The 24,194-nt window shown below is 45.0% G+C and overlaps 4 protein-coding genes across 4 annotated transcripts; 2 read left to right on the forward strand and 2 right to left on the reverse strand.

Moving 5' to 3' along the window:
• Window positions 1-1,072: 1,072 nt before the first annotated feature.
• PCOAH_00021270 (Uncharacterized protein) lies at window positions 1,073-14,500 on the forward strand (the record flags this gene model as incomplete). The annotated part of the gene is made up of 1 exon (XM_020058934.1): window positions 1,073-14,500. The coding sequence occupies one exon, from the start codon at window positions 1,073-1,075 to the stop codon at window positions 14,498-14,500; it is 13,428 nt and encodes a 4,475-aa protein (XP_019914590.1).
• A 482-nt stretch (window positions 14,501-14,982) lies between these two features.
• PCOAH_00021280 (RNA-metabolising metallo-beta-lactamase) lies at window positions 14,983-17,715 on the reverse strand (the record flags this gene model as incomplete). The annotated part of the gene is made up of 1 exon (XM_020058935.1): window positions 14,983-17,715. One exon carries the CDS (start codon window positions 17,713-17,715, stop codon window positions 14,983-14,985), a length of 2,733 nt encoding a protein of 910 aa, XP_019914473.1.
• A 1,150-nt stretch (window positions 17,716-18,865) lies between these two features.
• On the forward strand, window positions 18,866-20,551 carry PCOAH_00021290 (Triosephosphate isomerase; the record flags this gene model as incomplete). Its single annotated transcript, XM_020058936.1, has 4 exons — window positions 18,866-19,720; window positions 19,896-20,016; window positions 20,228-20,322; window positions 20,438-20,551. 4 exons carry the CDS (start codon window positions 18,866-18,868, stop codon window positions 20,549-20,551), a joined length of 1,185 nt encoding a protein of 394 aa, XP_019914359.1.
• A 525-nt stretch (window positions 20,552-21,076) lies between these two features.
• On the reverse strand, window positions 21,077-22,713 carry PCOAH_00021300 (Uncharacterized protein; the record flags this gene model as incomplete). Its single annotated transcript, XM_020058937.1, has 3 exons — window positions 21,077-22,143; window positions 22,281-22,361; window positions 22,641-22,713. The coding sequence occupies 3 exons, from the start codon at window positions 22,711-22,713 to the stop codon at window positions 21,077-21,079; spliced, it is 1,221 nt and encodes a 406-aa protein (XP_019914695.1).
• Window positions 22,714-24,194: the final 1,481 nt, after the last annotated feature.

The raw sequence follows: 24,194 nt of genomic DNA on the forward strand, positions 1-24,194 counted from the left end.
GAGCCTCCACAAAAATGGCACTGTTATTTTATTTTATTTTTTTTTTCGAAAAATGGGGGGGAGACACACTTTGTAAATCCCCCCCAAAGCAGCATCACAGCGGAAGAACAGCGTTGGCCAACTACTCGCGAACACCTTGACAACATGCTGTGCAAAAAAAAATATACGCACGTGGATCATTGATATCTCATGGCCGCACTCCACCCAATGGACAAATCGAGGTGACACCTTTTAATTGCGCTATGTTGACATGAGATAAATTTTGTAAAAATTGACGACGGCATGGCGGCCGACTTGTCTGCACTGCATGACGCGGAAATTTTCGGCGAAAATTGTAGCGAAACATGCGGTGAAAAATGCTGCGAAAATTGCTGCAAAATTTTTTGCGTCATTTGGCCACATTTTTCCCCTCCAATGGATTTGTTTAGGAATCAACTCCTACACCCCCGTATGTGAAATTATGTACACACTGCTGCCGCGTCATTCCTAGGCGGAAAACTCACTCAAGTGTCTTGTTTCTTTTTTTTTGTTTTTATTCCCCAAGGTGGGGTTTAATTACGAAACCCACATTGCACGCTATGAGCAATTGTCGCCCAATCCTTCCGCGAAGGGTCTACATAGCATTCTCAAACATTCGAGGGGGGTTGCGACGTTCCCATACAGTTACAAATAACTTGGAAAAAAGCGTTGGGCATTTTTTCCTCACCACCCCACAGTTCAAATGCACACACATGTTGAACAGCTGTGAACACAGAATGATGTCCCCCTCCGCATTCCTCATTTGTGCTCTATTTTAGTTTTTTTTTTTTTTTTCCTCCTGCCGCTGTTGCTTTCTTTGATAGTTGTAACAAAGGCATAGGCTGAGATTTCTCCTGGAGGCGCGTACACATAAGTGCACACGCGCTAGTTGTAAAAGTGTAGGGATGGGTCTACATATACAAACCTTTGTGGAAACCTTTAAACCGTTAACGTACTGGGGAATCTTGGTTTGCATGGTTGATGCAAGCCACTCCTTTTAATCCTTCGCCTAACCACCCTACTAGTTCCTTTCCCCTACGGACCCCCCGACACGATGAAAAAACGGGCAAACATCACAAACGTAGACCTGGAGGAAATCGTTTTCATATTGCTGAACTGTCTGGACGAAGAAAAAAAAAAAAACCGAGAAATTATCAACACGCTTAAAATATATCTCTTGTACCACAAAGGACAAATCCTCAACTACGTGTTTTCCTTTTTGCAAATTCAGAAAGTCAGTCACGAAAATCAAAAGTTGCTACTCTGTTTAGTTCATGACTTTGTTCACTATTGCATTTATAATCGCTTCAGCAACACTGTTGATGAGTACTTGGACGAGGCGAAACGGAATGAAACAGAAAAGGAGAAAAGGGCGACCACACAAAAGTGGAAGACTCACAAATTTAAGGACGTACATATCTTTAACAACATTTTAAAGTACTCCTTCTTTGATGGCGATGAGTATTGCTTTGTGTTTCAGGATCTCCCTGAGGGGGGACCTCTCCAGCAAACAAACAGTGGAACCGCTTCTTCCCCACAGGGGAGCCTGAATTTTGTAACTGATGGAAAACCCATGGAGAGAATTATAAGAAGAAGAAAAAAAAAAGGGGGGAGCATCTTCCATGAGGATAAAATCGCCCAGCTCATATGCCTCAAAAAGGAGGAATACAAAATAGCTATGATAGGCAAAACAAAACCCCCCCAGGAATCAAATCAGTCCACATCTCTGCAGAGGAATGCCCCCCACTGCAGCGGAGGTAGTCACACACAGAATGCCAAAGAAACTTCCGAAATAAATAACATCATCAGAAATATAATTGACTTCCTTCTAAATGAAATTCTGTTCATTAAGAGGGAAGACGAACGACACGGGATCATGACCAAGCTGCTGATTCTGTGCATCGTGAGGGAGGACGCTTATTTGAAGAAGGAGCTCGTGGAGAAGCTCAACGGATGTCTGCGCGTTGGGGAGGCCGTCATCCCCCTGAGGGACTCCCACGAGGGGGACGTAAAACCGACCAACGATAAAGTGTGTGACGAAAAAGTGTGCAACGACGAAGTAAGGAACGACAAAGTAAGGAACGACAAAGTGAGGAACGACAAACCGAGTGAAGACTTTGCCGGGAGGGGTAACCCCAAGCTGTGCGCCTACCTAGAGCTCTACATTGACCTCTTCAAGCAGGTACCGCACCTCACCAAAAACGTCCTGAACGAACTCTTCAAGGCGATCCTTTCTCTGGGCCAGAGTACCAGGTATGCAGATCTGACGTACAAAATTATGATCGAAATATTTCAAGACATTCAGTTCCCCTCAGTTCTGTATACAATAATTAGCATGAAGAAGAAATATAAGAGGAAGAACTTTATCATCCCAAATGAGCACTACACTAATGTATACATTGAAAACGACATAATTCATTTGTCTCTGGAAAACACCAGTGAGGACACATGCACAACGTATACCAGGGAGTCGTCCCTAAATTCGAACGTCCTGGGGAAGAATAACGACCCGGGGATTTTTACTGACAATATTAGACAGACCAACTTGCACAAACTTAGGGAGGGGGAAGGGAAAGATAAATTCACGTCATATATGGACCACTCCTCTGAACACACATCGAAGAATGCATCCCTATGTGATGTATTCTACGACGCGCACAATGGCGAACTGGGGCGAGATGGATGGGATGTCCCCCTTGGGGGGAATTGCTCCCAGGAGAGAGGCAGTGATAGCAGGACCGACTCCAGCAGGGGTGCGTCCAAAGGTAAACAAGACCTGGTGAAGGCCTTCCAGAGAGAAGTTAAACCAAGTGAGCATGCTTCCGAAAATTTTCGCAACGGGTCGGAAGGGTCAGAAAAGTATTACACGGTTAAGAATTGGAGGGAAGAGACGATCTGCCAGGCGCCAAAGGGAGGTGAGGGGAGCCCCAAAGACAGGGCTGATGTCCTGCGCGATAAAGGATCTCCTCCCTCCTTCTCGTCCTCCTTTTCCTCTTCCCCCTTTATCAACCAGCGTATAGGCGAGAAGGAACGAAAAAAGACGGAAGAAATTAAAGCCGTGTGCACAAAAATGTTATCCCTATATCTTAGAATACTTCCCACCTTGAAGCAAAGCAGCGAAAATTATAACAAGCTCCTTTACGTCATATCAAAGTTGGTTCTCTATGTAAGCAATGACGAAATGACGAAGCAGGTGATCGAAGTATATATTCATTACTTCCTCGTTTTCTTCCACTCTACCATTAACAACGCTGCTATAAGTGACATTTTAGGGGTCTACAATAAGGACTTACAGGTGCACATAAACTACAACAATGTGAAGGGGTTGCCACAGTACAATATAATTAATAGCTTCCGAAGCATTCTTCAAAAATGTCTGACGAAGATACACCTCATCGTCGGTTTCGCTAGCCACATTCTGAAGGTGGCCTATGCAATTCTAATTATCTTGATTAATCAAAACTACACAATGAATAACGCCAAGGGTGTTGTGAACTACATAACTTCCAATGTGTACGTTTCGACTTTTATTGAAACCATGGAGCTATTTAACATCCTCATAACTTGTGCTTACACAAACAACTTGGTGTTTAGTTTGATCAGGGAGAAGGTGAAGTCCAACGTAAAGGTAGAAGTTATGGTTTCACTGACTCTGTTGAGACAGTACCTTCTGCTCATATCGGGGGATATAGGCAGTGGTAATATTGTCCACCTTTCCAATCAAAATATAAGGACAAAACGCGGTGCTTACAAGAACTGCTTCAAACGGTTAAATAGCTTCATCAACGACACCAGTAGGACTAACACGAGTAACGTCGAACTGATCATACAAATGGTGGCAAATTTATCCGATCGGTTTAGCAACGATTTAAGTATCATTTATATGCTTTTAGAGATTGACCTAATTTTGTCGTACCATCATCATTTTGATTCCTTCTCATTTAACCCGAGTGTCATTCTGGGGCTACTCCCTCGGGTTAGCAGCCCCCTTTGCGACTTGTATATGGCGTCCGAAGGAACTCACGGTAGAGGTGCAAGCGGAAAAAGTGGAAAAAGTGAGAATGCACAGAGCACAAGGGAGGGTGCCACCCCAAGTGGAGAAGCCCTTCCCCCCAAGGGCGACCAACCGGAAGAACACATAAACACCATGGGGCACCACGACCAGGAAATAAAAACGTGGCTACTCATCCCAAACAGACACGTAATCAAAATAATGCACTTCCTAATTAACATCCTCCTCAGCGAAGAATCAAAATTTAAAAAGCAAAATAAAAAATATGGATACTCAGTTGACGACAATGGAACCATTATAGACATAAACAGCAGATCCAATGAAGTTTTAAAAAACGGATTTGATCACAACAGGATGTTTTTTGATATACACTGGAACTTTTTCATTTTCATGTACCCTTCAGTTCCTTACATAAAGGAGCTAATCTCCCTAGCGTTTGAGAAACATTTTTGTTTCTACTCTCCTAGAGTGTTGTACCCTCTGCTGTTCGAATTATTGGTAGATGTAAAAAGAAGCTTCAGAATCGTAGTACCCATTTTGAAGGCACTAAACATCATGTGTATACTTCTACACAATCACATGGTGAAGAAACACTTGAGACTTCACGCCAGACTACATTATAATTACTTGGTGTTGCCAAATATAAGCAATGTTATTTCGGTGCTGTTTATGTACTGCACCCACTACGATTTTGCTGTTTCCTTCCTCAGTCTGCAACTCATTTCTATCTTGAGGAGCTTCACTCAAGGGAAGAGCATCACCTCTGTGCAGAGCTTCACCTACTTTGAGTTGCTCCTCAGTTTTTTGAGTGTAAGAAATCAGGTTGTGGATCACAAGGGGGTGACCGCTCCTCTCACTGGGGATAGTCTATCCAGCAGGAAAATCGTCAAACGTATAATTGCACTTAACAAAGGGGAAAAAAAAAGGTCTCTAATGCATGTTGAAGCTTCGAAGTCGGTGAGATACTACCGCTCTTTAATTAAAATGACCTACAGGGAGATAGCCAAACGGATTAGCAAGAGAGTGTTGAACGTCTCTTTGAAGATCAACTGCAGGGGACGCCGAAAGACTTGGCGGCGAAAAATCCGCGCCATTGCCAGGCACTACTTTAACGTGGATTTGGGTGTGCTTATGCCTCGTCTCGACGAGAACGGCATGAACGAGATGGACGCCAATGTGATATCCCCCAGTGCGACATCGGCCAACGTGAGTGCCCCGTTCAGCCTTGACATGGGGGGACTGATGGGCACGAGCGCCAACGCGAACGACGAGGAAACCACATTCGACGCCGCCATGGAGTCCATGAGCTGCCGCTTCACTCGAATTCTACGACTTATGCAGACGTTATTCAGTAGCTACGTCAAAGTGGAGATAGACAGGATATACAACTACCACAGTTACGTGACCACCTTCTTTTACGCACTGGTCGAGTTAGTTAGGCTGGTAAAAAGCAAAGACGAATTTGAGAATACACTTATGTACCTAAGTGTTGTCAACCTACTGTGCGTAATCATCAAGCAGTTCAGTGAGAAGTATGCAAACAAAATGATCACCATTTTTTTTAAGCTCAACGCAGAAGTACCTGTTAACGAGGAGGAAAATATGTTTCTAACGCTTTACATGAATTTCTCCACTATATATAGAAGCCACTTTTTTAATTTATACAGAGAGAAATGTACCACTCCATATATGAAAAATTGTATTGAGTGCATTCAGTTAATGAGAGCAGACTGCTTGTCCTCCAAGAGGAGCACCGAGAACCAACTAGACTTGAACAACTTCATGTTGTTATCTAATAAGTACAGTACTGATATGTCTAGGGAGAAAAATGTTGGACGTTTTCTACACTACCTCAATGAATACCAGGCTGTTTACAGAGCAAGATTGCTCCAGCTGGGAGTGTGCTCTGAGGGGGAAAACCACCATCGCAAAGGGGAAAAGGGACACACTGATGTAAAGAGGAACCCTTCCGCAGGAGAGACATCCCACGATGGGGTACAAAACAACGGGATAAAGACAACTACCCAACACGTGAACCACCAAGATGATTTAAAAAAACGTCTTTATCAAAGTAACGAAGTGGTGAGGAAATCCTACCAGCTACTGGAAGACAAACAAGGATCTTATATCCTCCAAAACGACATAAGCTTCCCCATAAACAAACACTTCCATCAGGATGTGACTGCCTACTACATACAGAGCATACTCAACAAGAACAACCTCTTCCGGGTTCTATTCCTACTAAACAATATATACCACTCAGATGTAGCCAACAAAAAAACTAGCGCCTTTGCAATCTTTGGAAAATCAAGCAATGTCATCAATGCAGAGAATATTAGAAGCACATTGATACTGACCATGGGAAAGTGTCTGAAGAAGGTTCCCTCCTCAAAGGTTCAAGACCTCTCCATACTTCGAGACGTCTACATGAACGAAAAAATATTTGTCATTTATATTAAACATGTGTATGTGCCTCTAGTTAGGTATAGCATCGCTTTGGGCAATGCAATATACGGGAAAGACGACTCCGTCTTGAATGAGGAACATATTGTGAGGGAGGTGCTCTCCAACAAGAAGAGGTACGTGGATGAGCAATACAAGGATGAGATAAATATGAATGCGCTCGTTAGGAGGAACATTCTCTCTGGGTTCAAAAAAAAGGAAGGTGGGTTGTCTTCCCAGTATGAATTATCTCCCAACATGGATGGTAACGTGCCGACCGTGGGGGGGGCACCTACCACCAGCGCGAACACCAACGCGGACACCAACGCGATTTCCAGTTCCACCAACTCGGCGAACCGCGCTAGGGACTTAGCAAACCTGTGGAAGCGCCTTCCGAATGAAAAAATCAACCTACTTGTATTCCAGCTTTTAGTCGACCCAATTATCTGCTCCCTCTACGAGGAAAAGGAAACGGCTCTACAGGCGAACCTGATCAGAGCGGTGAGAATGGTATCGAAGAAGCTAAAGTGCATTAGGGTATCTGGTGGGGAGGCATCAAATATGCATAGGATGAAGTGGGATAACTCCGCTAATCTAGTCGGTGAAAATTTTGCAAGTCCCCCCCCAAGCACAGTCACAAATACGGTAGACGTACCAACCCAGAGGTTCTCCATCCAAGACGTGTGTGATCATTACTTGAAAGAAAATGTGAATGAAGTGCCGTTTTACTCCTGCCTGTACATATACAAATACATAATTATCCACTGGGCTTTGTACTACCTGGACAACTTTGACGACCAGACGCTGCCCATCAGTAACATAACCTTTACCGGGGTGGAAAAGTTTGCCCTGTACTTTAAACAAGCGAGGAGTATAATTACAAATAAGAGCGAGCACCAAGTTAGGGAGGATATAAAAACGAACGGATCAAATGAAGAACCGAAGAAGAACAACTTTGAGCGGATGCACCTGGAGAAAGAACAACTCATCATTGACAAAATTGACAAGTGGGGGAAAATGATGGACTGGGAGTGCAAAGAAACCCATACACCATCAGATAAAGTAATTTATAATGATTATTTTTCCGACCTGGTGAAGGAAAGGGGTGCAAAAAATGAGTCCAGACAGGGTGAGACAACCCCAGGTTACTCAGCCTCCAGTGAGCCTCATCTAGACATACTATGTGATACCTACACAAATTTGAAGAACGCACTGAAAAGCATACACTACTGCCTTTTTGTACAAAAACCCATGCAGTTCCAGTCAGTATTTATCATTGTTGATGTCTTAACAAGGTTGCTCTTGAAAGTTGTGTTAAACGAGAGGAAGCAGATCTATCGAAAGTGGCACCACCAACGTGGGTTTCCCCATGGGGACGCAGATGTATTGGTGAGGAACGAAGACATGGCTGTGAAAGACTCACCCGTCAAGTTGGACATCTATCATATGCGGAGTGACCAACTCAGGGAAAAGAACAAAAATAGGAATTCCAACATTTCAAAGGGAAAGAGAAGAAAAAACATACCCAAGGGGAAGGTGTCGAAGGAGAAAAAACATCAAGAAGCTACGCACCATAGGAATGGGACAGATCAGGACAACAAGCTCACCGGAGAGGAAAAGAGTCAAAGTGGCGCGGATGAAGACGCGGGTTGTAAGAGAATCGTAGCAGGCAAACTTTTCACCGGGTTGACGAAGGAAAAAAAGAAAAAAAAAAACAAAAGGAAGAAGAAAGAAAAGGGACACAATGAAGGGCAAACAAATGTTCTGCTCCAAGCGAACCGACGCGACAACAAAACGTTCTCCAACCTAAGGATGTACGAAGGCTCTGCCTTGTCCTGCCTGAACCTCATCACGTCCATCATCGTCAAAGCCTCCCTACATATGAATTGCTTCGCCATGCAGTTTAAGATAATTAAGTACCTACACGACACCTGCGTGGCGACAAACATAGCAGAAGTTAAGTTCCTATCATGCCGGATCTTATCTCAGATAGTTATTAATGCTGCCAGGGTGGGGAGTCCCAAAGGGAAGAGTAGGATGGTGCCTCGCGCTGAGGCTGTTCAAACGGACCACCTGAATGCATGTAGGCCAAGTGAAAAAAAGCACCACCATGTAGATGCAATAGAAAGGGACAAGTCCAAAGGAAAAGAAAATGAGGTCGAAGCAATGCATATTGCAGAGAGAAAAAATATAGACGACCACGATGGGAAGAATCCCTCATCATATAACTCCTCAAACATTGAGAAGTATTTCAATTTGATTTTTTCCTCCAGTGGGAACATATCTTATGGAAATATTTTCGATGCGAATGATGAGGGCAACGGCCAGAGCGATAGGGACAGAGAAAAAAGTGGAGATGGAGGGAGCAGTACCGGTCGAGGCAAGACAGATGAACAGAAAGACTCAAGCGAACACTACCTTGACAGCGTCAGAAACGAAGGGGGTAAATCGATAGAAAAAACAACAAATGAAGGAGTAGGCGGAAATCACCTGGACAGGGGAGGGACACCGGTAAATAACGAAGGCGGTGAGGCAGGAAAATTAAACGACCACACGGGTAGCGACAAAGGGTCCGATTCCAGCATTATGTATGACCCCTCTGATGGTGACAGTCCTCCATGTGTGGATCCATCAAAAGGAAAGACGCGAGGGAAAAGTCTACCAGGGGGAGCCGTCGACCATGTACCAAGTATGGATGAAGGGGGATCCCCTCAAGAAGAAAAGAGTGAATCAGGGAACGAATCGAAGAGCGAACGCAATTACATATGCGAGTGCATAGGGCTGCTCATCCCTTACGTTAAAGACCCCGAAAGAATCATTAGCTACTTGAGCGTGTGCTCCGTCTGTGCGCTGCTCGCCAAGTTGCAAAGGGGCAGAATGCTGTCGAGATCCCACTTCGTTCACTTTTTTTTCAATCGAATAGAAGTTATTTTGGATGCTCTGTCCAGACCGATGGAGAATCGCGCGAGAGGGAGAAAGGGGAAGAGGAGGATGCAAAGGGAAAGGGCCAACTTGAAGGGGCAATCCAACAGGGACGAAGACAACAGCTGGGAGAGGAAACTTGGTGGGGAAATTAGCAACACGCTGGAAGAGGACCCCACCAACCAGCCTAACAGCTGCGCTGCAAATTGCGATGAACACCCGACCGAAGAAACGTTTGGAGATGAGGGAGAGGGAATAAACGAAAAGACATGCGGCAGCGACGGGGGAGGCAGCGGTAGGGAGGATGAAGTAGGAGAAATAACCTGCGAAGGGGCAAAAGTTAAGAAGGAGGATCTAAATGGTTATGATCTCCGTGAACATCATCCCCGCGGACGTCACCATCGTAGGCGTGGCCCCCCAGTCACCCCACGGATGAGTTACAAAAATATCAGGAACAACATGTGCACTGTAGAATTGCACCACAAATTGCGCGTCAAGGTGGGAGCCAGGATAAGGGAAATCAACTCGGGAATTTACCAGACCCGTTTTATTAAAAGACTGAGCCAGATTATGAACAGCACAAGGGAAGAAATCAACTTGTACAAAGTTATTAGTGATGTGATTAGCGAGGTGCTCTCCAGCGATGAGAAGAAGTCCTATGTGAACTCCCTCATTAGTTGTATTCATAACAAGAACAGGCAGGTGGCCATGAGTGGACTAAATCTTCTCATGTACCACACGTGGACAGAAAGGATCAGCCATGAGGACATAGATATAATTATGAATAGGGTTCTTAATGAGGTGCACTACTACACGAAGATGAATGTTTTGAATAGGCCAGGGCAGAGCCTCCCGAGTGGGTCCTTCAGCAAGGCGGAGCCCCCCCGGGGGATGGACGACCCGAACAGCACGCTAGAGGCATATCGAAATATGTGCAAGGCGGAGGAGAAGATTAATGGCCCAAGTAAGGACAGAAGCAACAACAAACATGATAACCGAAGTAACGACCTAAACATCCTGGAGAGAGCCCTACGCATAATCCTACTGCTGTGCAGAAAACACCCCTACGTAGTGGTGAACAAACTATGCACACTCCAGTCCAAGTACAGTTACGAGCACGTGTACTTTATCTACATGATTTGTAACAACGAGACATTGCTAAATAAAACGATGGATTATTTGTTTTATCTGATGAACAGCCTAGACACACTTAAGCTGACAAAGAATCTGAGCAACATCCTTTCGTTGGTCTTCCACTTCCTCAAGTTTAGAAATGGCTACATAAGGGACTACACAAGGAGGTACTTTATCGAGCTATTCATAATTATGTTTTATGTCCTTGGAGTGAAGCAGCTGGGTCATATGAGTGGGGTTGTGGCGGGCCCTACTAATGCGATATCTGCAAATGAGAGCTCGGGAAGGGGAGATAAAACATTGCCCCCAAGTCGATTACTCGATAGGCAGGAACCTTTGGAAGAGGAAGCGCAACCGGGAGAACACCCTACCGATCGAGGCCAAGCGAAAAAGACAGAAGAGACAACGGGGGTTGATGCAGCGGATCTGACGGAGCAGCTACATGAAACTGACCAGAGAGAGGATCCAAGTGCGGCAGTTGATGAGATATTCCAGGAAAGGACGGGAGTTCAGGGAAAAAGCGACGCGAAAGGAGTACCCACCCAGAGAAGGAGCCCCCACGAAGGAAATAGCCAGGACGCCGCTCCCCGACGCGCAGACAGCGACGACACCTTTGAAAAGATGATCAACGGGTCCCCATTTTTTGTTAGAAGGAACAGCATACTTCGCAGTAGGGACGTGAAGAAGGTCTCCAGAAGAGAGTTCAACAGAAAAATTTACCAAAATTACACCTGCAGCATAAGCGTGAATAACACGCTGAACTGTTTGAGAATTCTGAAGGAGCTGCTAAAGCTAAATAAAAGGAAGAAGATCCTAAAGTGCATCGAGGAGGGCAAGGTGGAGAAGCTCCTATACTACAAGCACTCTTTCGAGAACGGGCTAATCGAGTTGGTCCACATTTTTTTGAGCAACCTCGGGGGAAGAAGCGCGAGAGGAAGCACAACCAGGAAGAGCGGCGTGACCGATACCCCCTGCGAACATGGCTACTACCGGAAAGTGTTCAATTTCTTGGAGATCTTCCTCAAAAGCAAAAACCTGAATTACGTAATTATCTCGCTAGTCACTCTTTCGCAGCTTCTTCTGTGCATGCGCATAGAACCAGAAAACTTGAAATTAATAGATCCTATAATTAACATTCTTTACCATGTCAACTGTGCACACAAGAACGACATCGTCACCAAGTACCTACATCTATGTTTCACCAACTTGTTCATTATTTTTAAAGCTATCAGGAAGTACCAATTCGAAATGGGTTCAGAACCCATCCCCCTGCTAATCAAAGAGGAATACTCCATAAACATACTTAACGCTCTTTTAGTAAACCTAGACAGTAGTGACCGAAACATTGTTAAGGTGACGTTGAAGGCCTTCAAAGAGGCATGCAAGTATGCTCGTGAGGAATGGCCGTCTACGCTGTGTGCTTCCTATGTCAACATTTTAACCACCCCCTCAGTTGTTCTTCCCTACTTGAATAGCAGTGAGGCGACGGAGAAGATACTCATGTGCGGTATTCTACGTGAGATTTTTAGGACCCTTCGTTGGGAGAGGTTACACAAGGGGAGGTCTGGGTCACACACTCAAGGAGAAAACACTCATAAAAAAGAGTTGTCCTGGACAACCACCCAAACAGCGAGTTTTCCAAAGAAGCACCTGTACGAAATCGCCACCTACCTGATAATCCATCTGATGGACAAAAGGAAAAACGTCTCGGCCAACGTGTGGGCAGCTCTGAAGGAGCTCCTCAGGTGGAAGTTCTCTCACCACGTGAATGACACGTTGTTATATTTTGACCGCAAATTATTTCTCCACAGCAAGTCCGAAGTGGACAGGATCAGTCGCATTAACATACAGAGGGAGAATTCCAAAGGAGAGGGTGTTGATGAGGGGGCGGACTACGATTACTTCTCCAAGGGGTGCACTTGGGATGAGAAAAGAGGCTCAACGGGGGAAATAAGCATAGGTACGTTAAGCGGCGTGCCTGCAGATAAATCTACGGGTGGCCATATTAACGATGTAGAGAAAGCGCATCCAGAAAAAGTAACCCCGCATATGAGGGACACCACTGGCGAGCGACACAAAGGGGGGAAGAAGAACAAAAGACAATCAGCCAACAGTGCCGCCAACAAATCGGATGAAGAGATCGACATGAGCCAAGCGTACAGTTCTTCTGAGATGAAGAAGGAAAAGATCAACGTGTACTATTACAAACTTCTTGTGGAAATTTGCATCCCCCTTATTATATGCACCGACACGAAGGTGTCTCTCAAGAGGAATCTGTTCACCGAGTTGAATAGCTACTTGTACGAAGCCGACTTGGACTCAAACGAAGAAGACAATAACAGCTTGCTGAACGTAAAAAGTGAAAGTGACAGATTGCAACAAATATTTTTCACCCACCTGAGGATGAACCTAAACAGCATCAACAGCGTCTACAGAGCTTATATTATCCTCCTGAGCAGCAGAATTTATTTGGGGACAAACATATGGAATGCTAACATCCCAATCAACGACGACATTGAAAAGATGATAAGTGAGTATGAAGTGAAAAGCACCAAGTCGAGAGCAGAGCATGTGCTCTTTGGGGACTTAAGAAATTATATGCACACGCGGAAGAGAAGAGAGAAAATAGAGAAACGTGAAAGAAGAAAGGACAAAATGAAAAAACAAAAGGATGTTAGTACGGAAGATTCTATGCAAAAAAGTATCACCTCCGTTTTGACGGACTCCATATTGAGCACCCTTTCGGGGACCTTCAACTATTCTTACGACGGCGCCTTTTTTAACAGCCTTAATGTTAATGGTAGCGTCGAGGCGGCATATAGCCACCGGGGGAAGGAATCAATAAATGGGGGTGCCAAAAGAGACCCTCACAATTACAACCGAGCCGTTTCAACGCATCAGCCCATTCATACGATTAAGACAGGTGATTGTGTTCCCCCAAATGAGAATTGCTCCAGCGAAGCGGAAGATGCGGACATGCGTAAGGGAGAAAAACCAAAAGAGGGCTCTTCCCCCCAAGATAGGGTTATCAGCAGGAATAACCTATCAACCCAAGAAGATAAGAAGGACCATTCTTCGATCGGACCAAACGGAGAGCCAACTTGTGATGACAGACAAAGGGAAGAGCTTAACTGGGAAGCGCCTCTGGAAGACGGGCACGACACCCCACTCCAAAGGGAGTTCCCCTCCCTGGAATATAAGAGAAGCCGCTCGTTCGACCCGGGGGAGGGTTTGTCCAATGAGAACTACGCGAATTTTGTTTCGAGCAGCGACGAGGGGGAGGAGCTATACTGGGATGCGGCATTGGGAAAAGCTGCAGGTGCGGATACACAGTGTTCGGACGCCTCAGTAAAAGATGTTGCACCCACCTCCGAACTGCTCAACTACACACCAGGTGACCGAAACGCGAAGAAATTCCTAAGGCGAAAATTTGCCAAAATAAAGTTGCTCAACGAAAAGTACAATTTCGTAGACAATTTTAAAACAGTTCTGAACTTAAAGTTGGAGACAAGTCTGTTGCAGTGGATTGAAATGTTGAAGTTTCTGAAGGAAGACCCCCCTGAGTTTGTTCTGTCCAAGGAAATCAAAGTTGTCCACTTGTCTGATTTTTTCGAGTCCGCTTTAATATGCGCACTGTCAGTTATCAAATTCGTTTCGCTCTCATTGGATTGTAAGAAGCTGCATCGGGTCACCTTCAAAAGTATGAAGAGGGAAGCTCAAACAACAGGGGACGCACAAAATATGAATGTAAAAGTGGAAGGTGAAGGAGAAGAGGAACCCCACTCCTCCCTGCAGGATCACATGGAGGAAACCTATTTCATTCAGTTGCTGTCCATCTGCACGAAACTGGAAGCGCTTTGCTCTTCCATCAGCAAGCAGTTGTGCGCCTTTTTGCAGGAGGAGCGGACGCCGGAGCACTTGCCCATCATTAGGGCTCTGGCCATGCTGTCCATTTTGAAGCCATCCCCCTAGTTGTGGAAGCACCCCCATATGTCACACTATCACACTCCCCCACGCAAGTTTTTATGTCCATTTTCACTTTTTTTTGTTTCTTCCATTTGGGAGGTGCTGCCTTTCCATCGGCTTCTCCCCACCCCCAGGTGTAAGAAATTTATTTTTAACGATGCCTCCACAGGCGATCATTTTCGAAGTGTTGAAAAAAACGCAAAGGAAGCGCAAACGGAACTCAGACATAAACAAAAAAAAAAAAAAAAAAAAAGCCAAATGGGCATCTCAAATAGGGGCACCTCACCAATGGGGACCAACCCAACTAAGGCGCAAAGCGGACTAACAGGCAAATACAATAATGAGCTGGTTGATGAACTATCATTCGGATGGGAAAAAAATATGGACTGCTCGATTTTTATTCCCCCCCTTGTTTAAAGCCAACTGGTCGGATAATATAGGAAAAATGCTTACCCCTTCCTTCAATACACATTTCTTTCCCCTTCCAGTTACGAGGGTTCTATTCCCCCCTCCGCGGCGTACTCCCTAATGGCGCTTATGAACTTCTGGATGGCCGACTCGGGCGCATCGTCCACGTAGGACCATTGGACGAGCAGGTTATTCCCTCCATCGTGAATGGCCCGTAGAGACAGAAACGACAGGAGGAAAACATACCCATCACCCTCCTTCACATTTTTTATAATTACCTCTTCGCCTAAGAAACGGATGCTGTTCCTATTCTTCGTGTCCACAATTTCTTTGAAAAAGGAAATTACAAAATTGTAAAATCTGTGGTAGCTTATGGTGATGTTTTCCCTGAATCGCAGGTTGATTAGTGGCATGGTTACTTGGTCTTCATCCTTAACGTAGTTGCGCGTACCTCTGGAGGTGCTTTGCTGACTCTTCTGCTTCGCGTCGACGCACGCGGTGGAAGCGTCAATTGATGCACCTTTTGAGAGGTTAAGAGGCCCACCCTCCTGCTGCTCTTCCTCCCCGTCGTGCTGAAAAAGACCTTCTCCGGTTTCTGGACATCCTTGTCCTTCTACCTGTGGCCCGCATGAACTTTCCCCCGCAGGGTTCATCCAGTCGGTGTACACCTTTGCGAGCTTTTTACTTACACATGTGAGGGGGCTTCCTTGGGGTGAACTACACTCTTCTGCTTCCTCTGGAGCGTCCCCCTTTTGTGACATTTCTTCGTACTTCCTTTTGCCTAGTTGAGTGATAGGGCCAACGGGGGGTATTCCCTCCTCGTACTCATTGATCAGGGTGTCCTCACTGTTCAGGTCACCTCGCGGAAAGCCAACCCCCCCGATGAGCACATTATGGCCAGGTTCAGTGTTGCCCATACCGAAGAGGCTATCCGAGGTGAAGCACCTCTCCCCGCGGTTAATCGTGACGGGGAAATACCTCCCCCGCAGCACTCGCAGGAGCTCCCGTCTGGGGAGGAACAAAAGGTAGGGCTTCTCACGAATGGTAAAGTACACAACATAAGCTGAGAAAGAAACGGTGTAGTTTCGATCCCGGGATGCCAGTTTAGTGGTGTCACTCCGGTAGAGACCACTCACCTTGTTGGTAGACAAAAGGGATTTCTTCTCCTTTTGCTCATTTAAGTTACGAAGAATATCGGCATAGAGAGAATCCTGTACATAGACGTGTTTCATATTACCCTTGGAAAAATTGAACTCGCAATGCTGACCCATGGATGGACACAAGGAGTTAATTAAATAGTGAGAAGATATATGCTTGGATAATTTTTCCATGCCGTTTTTTTCTCCATGAACAAAAAGGACATTTTGCGGGAGCACGTGTCTTATGAGTTGTTGAATACCATTGGAATCGGCGTGTGCAGAAAAGGAAAGGTAAATTATTCTGCAGGCAACATTCAAATAGGTGCTTCCATCAAACGATATTTTCCTTTCCCCCATAATTAACTTGTGACCCACAGTACCTTGAACACAGTACCCTGGAAGGACAATTAAATTATTACTTGACCCTGCCCATGCTTTAAAAGCCTTTAGAGATAACCCAGTGTGTAGCATCCCCGGAGTGGCAAACAGAACCATCGGCCGATTCTCACCCAAGTAGTTGTTCACAAATGGGGAAATATTAGCAAAGTCGAAGAGGTTCTTTTTATCCGTAGAAATACAACTACTATTCACCCAGGAGGAATAAATCCGATAATACTTATTTGCATTTTCTGTTAATCCACACCCAAAATAGATAGGGTAATTTATTTTCATTTTTCTCCAGTAGGAGTCTAACAGAATAGACAATTCTTGTGCTCTTCCGATGGCAAAGACGGGGATGAGTACCTTCCCTCCTTTGTGCACACATTCATGTACTAAGTTACACAGGTCCAATTCAGATGCCTTTCTCGTTGGTCTGACATAGGTGGCATACGTAGACTCAGAAATGAAAATCTCCGGATTAAGCGAAGGAATTTTAGTGCTCCCAAGATGCTTATCTGGAACGGTGTTATAATCCCCTGTATAAATAACGCTAAAGTTGTTGACCTCTATTTTGAATATACATGCACCTAGCACATGGCCCGCATAGTACGGAGTGATAGACATATTTCCCATTTCGTATGTCTCATTTATTTGTAACCCTACGACTTTACCTATGCAGGAATAAATATGCTCTTCACTAATATTCCATGGGTCCTTCTTCAAGCTACTAATGTTGTAATTTAGGAGTTCATCCGATTTTTCGTTTAACAGTTTGATTTGCCTCTCAAAGTTTTTTTTTTCCCATTTTAAGTCTGCTACTCGACATCCATCCAGTAATAATATTGGACTCAGTGCCTTCGTTGGATAGCTCATTATTATGGTGCCCCTATATTTTAATATTTCTGTGAAGAAGGGCAATGCTCCTATGTGATCCATGTGAAAATGACTTATTATTACACAGTCAATTATTTCATTTATTCTACTCAATTTTTGTATTAACTTTTCCTTTTCCGAGATGCTGCTATTCACTATAGTTATATTCACCTCCGTGTTCAGATGGTGTTCATACATATTCCCTTCGCCCATCCCCTTTTCTCTTTCCATTTCAGAGCTGTCATTGTTCACCAGTATGTTGAAATTGGGATACTTCCTTTCGTCCTTATACCCGAGGTGTGAACCGCAGTCGAACATCACTCGCCGGTTCTCCAGCTCCACGATTACGCAGGAACGGCCTACCGTTTGTCCAGCCCCCAACACGCGGATCACAATTTTCGTGCGGTTGTAGTGCTGCATTGGGTGTGTTACGTATTAGGCGGGAGGGACAGAGGAAGGAGGGAAGAAAGAGAGTACCCGGGTTTTTCTGGAGTAGGCCCAATTTGAGGGTCCCCCTTTTTATGGGTTTTTTTTCCCTAAAACAGCGCTAGCCACTTCACAGCATACCGCCACAGGTGTGTGTGTGTGTGGGAATTGTTTCTCTCATGAAGCGCGTTTATAAATAGCCACTTTTTTTTCCGTCAAGTCAGCGCTGATGTGCATCCCTTAGGGGGGGTACAGTTGGTTAAACCCCGTTGGAGGAAGTACCCACTAATGAACCAACCTTGTGAGTGTTTCCCTCCCTTTACAAGGGGAGCACTACTGTGTGCGAGCTTTTACCAAAGAATAGCATACCCCCGCAACACACGTGAACAATCCTTTTTTGCGAAAGTGCAGAAAAACACGGGCGCTTGAAACGCGGGGTTCCACTCCCAAATGAGAGAATATATTCCTTCCAAATGAAAAGGAACCTCAACAAAAAAAGGATGCAAAACGGAAGGGAAAATATATTTTGAAGGACTTCTTTTCACACTTTGAAGTGTTCCCTGTTTTTCCTAGCGCAGCGCGGCAATATTTTGGGGGAGCCTCTTTTCCCGCGTGTAAGGGAGGAGTTCCATTAGGGGAACCGATACGAAAAAAAAAAAGAAATGTGCCATACTTGGCTGCCATGTTGTTATATATATATTTTTTAATTTCGTCCCGACATTTTAGCTGCCGTAGAGGTGCGGGTCCAACAGCCGTGTTTTTTCCCTCTTATCCGTTTAGCATGCATTTGGCTAGTGCACTTCCTACAATTCTGATGTTCCTCTGTTGGCTATCCATCGTGCATGGCCAGGAGGTTAGCTAGTTCGCCCACTGTTTACTGAAGTGTGAAAGTAGAAAATGATAATGGCAGACCCCCCGTTAAGCATTGTGCCATGCAGATACGCACATCCTTACATCTACATAACGCGTATGTTGCATGCTTCTTAGAAAGAACTTTCACTAGTTGACTCCTTCAGTGCGAAGATGAGCAGACCTCCCCTAATGTTTTTTGTTTCTGTTGTTTTTTTCCTTCCCCGTATGTGTTTGTTATTCTATTACCATTCCGCTGTATTTCTCTCCTTTTACTTTCGCGTGTGAGCCTAACATGAGAAAGCTACTTTTGCGGGCTCTATGCATCTACTGGGTAGGCACAGAATGCTTGCGCATTAGTAACTGTCTGTCGGATGGTTTATCCATGGGCCAACTCAAAGCTAAGGAGGTGCGTTCCTTCTATCTTCGCTCAAGGCCCCTCCTAAAAGGAAGCAAGGGACGAACCCAAAGGACCAGTACCTACAGGATAAAAAAATTGGATTCTCAATGTGAATACCCAAATAAGGGGGTGGAAAATTGCTCACCCAATGACAACGACGTGGGCGCGAAGGAGGGACCGGTGAGTTATTCGCAGGGCAGTTCTCAGGGTAGTTTGCAGGACAGCTGGCGCCCTTCTTCGGAGAGTAATTCGCTGCGTGATCCGTGCCCTAAACCGCGGAATGGCGAAGCGAGGGGGAAGAAAATCATCATCGGAAACTGGAAGTGCTACCTCACAAAGACAGAAGCATACAGGCTTATCGACACGTTTACAAAAATAAAATATTCTAATAACATCGACCTTGTTTTATCTCCTAACATATTGTTCATGCCATATCTGCTGGAAAAAATTGAAAAGAATAACTCGAAGATCTTTGCCTGCGCACAAGACGTCAGCTTGGCAAGCGGATTCGGAGCCTTCACCGGAGAAACCACAGCCACTTTATTAAAGCAGTTTGGGAATAAGTACACCATAATTGGACATAGTGAAAGGCGTAGAGGGTTTTACAACAATGGGGAGACACTCGAACAGACAGCACAGAAGGTACAGAATGCTCTGCAATCCAAGCTGAAAGTTATCCTTTGCATCGGGGATGATTATCATAATGAGAACGGCCCATTCACGTCATCCAAGACAAGGAAATTGCTTTCGGTAAGGCCATCATAAGGGGGGGAAAAAGACGAATATGCGTGGTCCGCCTCGCCTGGGTTATCTCTCCCCACCACTACCCCTATTGATTTGTTCCCCCCATTTTTACGCTCGTTCCATTTATTCATATTCCATCATCCACTTCACCTCCCGCATTTTACCACTTCCCCACGTGCAGCTCATCAAGCAGGCAATTCCCAAGGACGACATGCAAAACATTATCATAGCTCTGGAGCCCAGCTTCGCCATCGGCACCGGCAATCACGTGTCGCCTGACACTTTGAATACCTGCTACTGGGGTGAGTTAAAATGATGGGAAGACCAAAAAAAAAAAAAAAAAAAAGACATAAAGGAAGGGAGCCAATTGGGAACGGAGGCAGAATGTATTTGAAGAGGGGGTCCCAAATAATGTTTTTTTTCTGCATCACTTTCATAACGAATATCCACGTGTACACTTCATTTTGTACCCACTCCATATTATCGTTCCTTTTTTGCTTTCCCCCCGCGCAGACATCAAGCGAAACATAGCTGAAGAGGTGGACACGCAAACAAGCAACGCAGTGAAAATACTTTACGGTGGATCGGTGACCAGGCACAACATGAAGGTTTGTCTCCTCCCGTTTGTTTATCCAACTCGTGTTGCCTTTCCCGTTTGTCCATCTCATTTGTGTTGTGTTGCCCTTCCCATTTGTTCATCCCACTCATGCTCCTCTCCCGCAGGACTACGTGGAAAAAACACCCGTTGATGGATTCCTCATAGGAAAGGCTTCACTGGACGAGACCTTTATCGAAATCGTAAAGTACGTTGACCAATCATGCGTCTCCAATACGTAGGTGGGGCTGCTTCCGGTGGAGGGTTTATCCCACCTGGTAAATGTGCGTCACGTGTAGGAGGCGGCCTCATAAGATCCGGTTCGGCCTCACGTTGCCTACGTCGCCATTGCCCACTGCAATGCCCTCCCACCGTTGCGGAATTAACTTTTTTTTGTTCACCTCTTCGCAACGCTCCGAACGGAGGTCACCAAATTTGAAAAGGAAAAAACTTAAATAATAAAACGCATCACGTTGTTACAAACTCGCGAGTGATGACACGTTCAGTTGTCCTCGCTGCGGCGTGGGTAGGAAAAACGAAATGTCTACGCACCGTTGGGGTCGGCGGGCGCAGGTTCTTTTTCCGCCATGCGCACACACAGAGGGGGACAAAACAAACAAATGGAAAAGAAGCAGGGACAGAAAAAAAAGGCGAAAAAAGGGCAAAAATGGGCAAATAAAAGGCAAAAAAGTGACAACTTAAGATAAGATACACCAAATTACGTGGCACCAAATTATGCTGAATGAACCAGTGTAGACAAAAAAAAATCACATCTTTATAATTTTAATTTTTTTCATTTTCTTCAAACTCTTCTTCTGCTTCTTTTCCTCGTACTTCCTCTGCTGCTCGGCAGACATCTTTTCAATTTTTTCCTTCTCCTCTTGCAATTTTTGGGCTTTTCTCCGTTCCTGCAATTCTTTCAGTTGTTGTTTTCTCTTCTGGTCTTCCTTCTCCACAATGCTTCGAAGCTTCCTCACGTGATCCCTAACCTTTTCTGATAACTCAATACAGTAGCAAGCGTCGATCATGTAGATTGAAAAATTTACCAACGTGCGTAGTTCTTCCGGGTCTTTAGGGATAACAAAGTTCAAGAAGCAGAACTTATGTTTCCCTCCTTTGTTGCTACGTTGATCCTTCTGGTCATTCGACTGCTTCTCACCTTTTTCTTCCTTCTCCCCACTTAATCTGTCCTCCGAGTCAAACAATGCAATGTCCGTGATACACACATAATTTATGTACCTATCATAGGTATTTAAAAAGTTCAATATTTTTCCACTTAAAACCAGATCCATGATTTCATTGGAATCCCCCTTGATGTCGTAACATGCTTTCAATTCCTTTTTGGTCAATAATTTTGTGTACTTATTCAAACTGGGGAAGCGACAATCGATGTACTTCTTCTGGTGCTTCTTATATATACAGAGAACTCCCTTGTCCAGTTTTTCGAACTGAATAGCTACACTCATGGTGTCCCTTTCCTTGACAAAATGACTGAAAATGAAATACCTCCACAAACATTGCCTCTTGCATAAATTTAAATTAGCAAAATAGTAGTTGCAATTTTTTCTACCTGTGCAGTAAAACTCAAATTTGTCATATGATTTTTCAAATAAAAAAGATTTGTCATTTCCCAGCTTGGCAAAGTTCTGAAGGAAGATATCTTTGCATGTCCTCAGCCAGTACAGGGCGATCATTCTGTTCGTCTTTCGGCCCACCACTCCATTCACGATGACCACTATTAATAGGCACACGAAAATACCTATCTTGAAGTAAAACAGGTTTTCGTTGTCACCCGCCCAGGACTGTATAAACTGCCCCGGGTCTGTCTCTGCGCCTAAGGGGGGAAGTGGCATGTACAGTGGGTCAGAAATGTATGCAAAATGTAGGTGTCACGCGGAACGGTCCAGCATGGCAAGCAGAATAAACTTTGCTCCCCACGTAGGGAGGAACTCCCCCTCTCAGTGTGCATACCTCCAGCACTTTTCATCTGGTCCCCCTCTCCATGGAGGGCTTCCTCCGACTTGTCCACAATTACGATATCGTCCAAGTTTTCTACGGGTGGGTGAGGTAAAAAAAAAGGAATAATTTATACGCATCGCCAAGAAAAAAGGTGAAGCTGTTTTGTCTCTGCGAGGAAGGCGTGCACATTGAGGCGAACGGAGTAACTCATAAGGATATCTCGATCGAAGGAAAGCGGGACAGATATCAACATGGACTCTTCCTCCATGGAGGGAAATTTACAAAGGCGCTCTCTACGTTTGGAGGGACAAACTACGACCCCACGCTGGTACAAATTCGTGGGGGCCTCCTCTTCCCTGGTGGCACACGTACCATTGTGTGAACGGGTCAGATAAAACGAAAGGTAAAAAACGAGGAACAAAATAACTGTCCTGAATTTGCGCATTTGTATAATCGGTTTGGAAGGAATTACAAAAAAAAGGGGGGGTGGGGCTGAGTCCACTTCCAACTTGCTCTCCTGCCAGAGTTTCGATTTTCCGTTTTTGTCAACTGGTACAAAGAGGAATGCCTCGTTTCCGTTATGAGACCTTCCCCACGTCTTCGCTCTGCCGCGACGCAATGCAATGTGACGAGAAGCGACGTGATACTATACAACGCTGTTTGTTGCTTCTTTTTAATTTCCGTTTCGCCTAAATGGGAGCCTATTTGCTTGGGGTAATTTTTGCAGAAGCTTCACTCGGTTTGTATTCTTTCCAGCGGTGATGTATTTTACATCCAAGATTTTTCTTTTTTTCTATAACCACTTTGCCGCATTTTTCTTCATAAGTCGTTGATTTTTTCTTTTGCGGGGTGGAAGAGTAAGGCTAGATAACCAAACGGGTTTGTCACGACTTGTATACCATTGTAGCTTTTTTTTTTTTTTTTTTTTTTGTTTCCCCCGGTTAATCTCTGCACGCACGAGCAACCGCGAAAAGGGGGGCTGCATGCTGAGCATAACCAAATTTCCCCTACCCCCCATTTTATTATTTCATTCTATTTTTATTTTTTTTTATTTATTTTTTATTCTTTTTTTTTCTTTCCACATTTGTTACATGTATGCAACTAGGGGTGGAGGATTATAAGCGCATGTTCCTTTCCAATTGTGTGCTCGTTTTGCTTTCCACCCCGCCGGATATAGGTGTCCGCTCAGCGTTTAGCCTACACTGTACAATAGTCCCGGCGTGAGGAGCGTGTCGCTTTGTTTATTTGCACACGGCACTTTGCGAGTTGGAAAATTTGGCCCGGTCGATGAGTTTTGGGCGACGTCGCACAGACCGACGTGCCCTATGTGCCGCGTGTGCTAAAAGCGTTTGTGCATTTCTAGTGAGAAATTCCCCCTCAACACATTTTATTTTCCCGTTCAGTTTGCGCCATTATTCAAGCCACCGTTCACCCCATTTTTTACTCTATCTGCGCGTCACCCCACTGTTCATTCTATTATTCATTTCCTATGTCCTACCCGCGCGACGGTGTGCAAACATACATGCGTACATAAACATACACGACTACACGCATGCTTACGCAATTGCGTTCACCTTCGCACACAAGGACGTCCTAACTCCCGCGGCGCCTCACCCTTCTGTGCATATCGCCAACTTCAATTGTAGAGGCACCTCTAACGCTATTCTTTTTGAACTTATTTTTTACCCCGCCGGAGGACGCCTCGCTTTGTTACGTTTGTTAATCAGCAGATAAGCACACCTTTTGATCGCGCCCCGTTTGAGAATTCCCCACGTCAGCACACCTCTGCTGCCACCCCCCACTTGTGACACACGCCAATTTTGTGCCCCCTCCCTGGGTAGAGTCTGCACCCTCTTCTGTTCCATTCGCACAGGATGTGACGGGAGGAGGAGAAAAGGGGCGCTCCGTCGCGTGGAGCTTGGGGAA

Source organism: Plasmodium coatneyi, chromosome 8, assembly GCF_001680005.1.
Source record: "Plasmodium coatneyi strain Hackeri chromosome 8, complete sequence".
Lineage (NCBI taxonomy): Eukaryota > Apicomplexa > Aconoidasida > Haemosporida > Plasmodiidae > Plasmodium > Plasmodium coatneyi.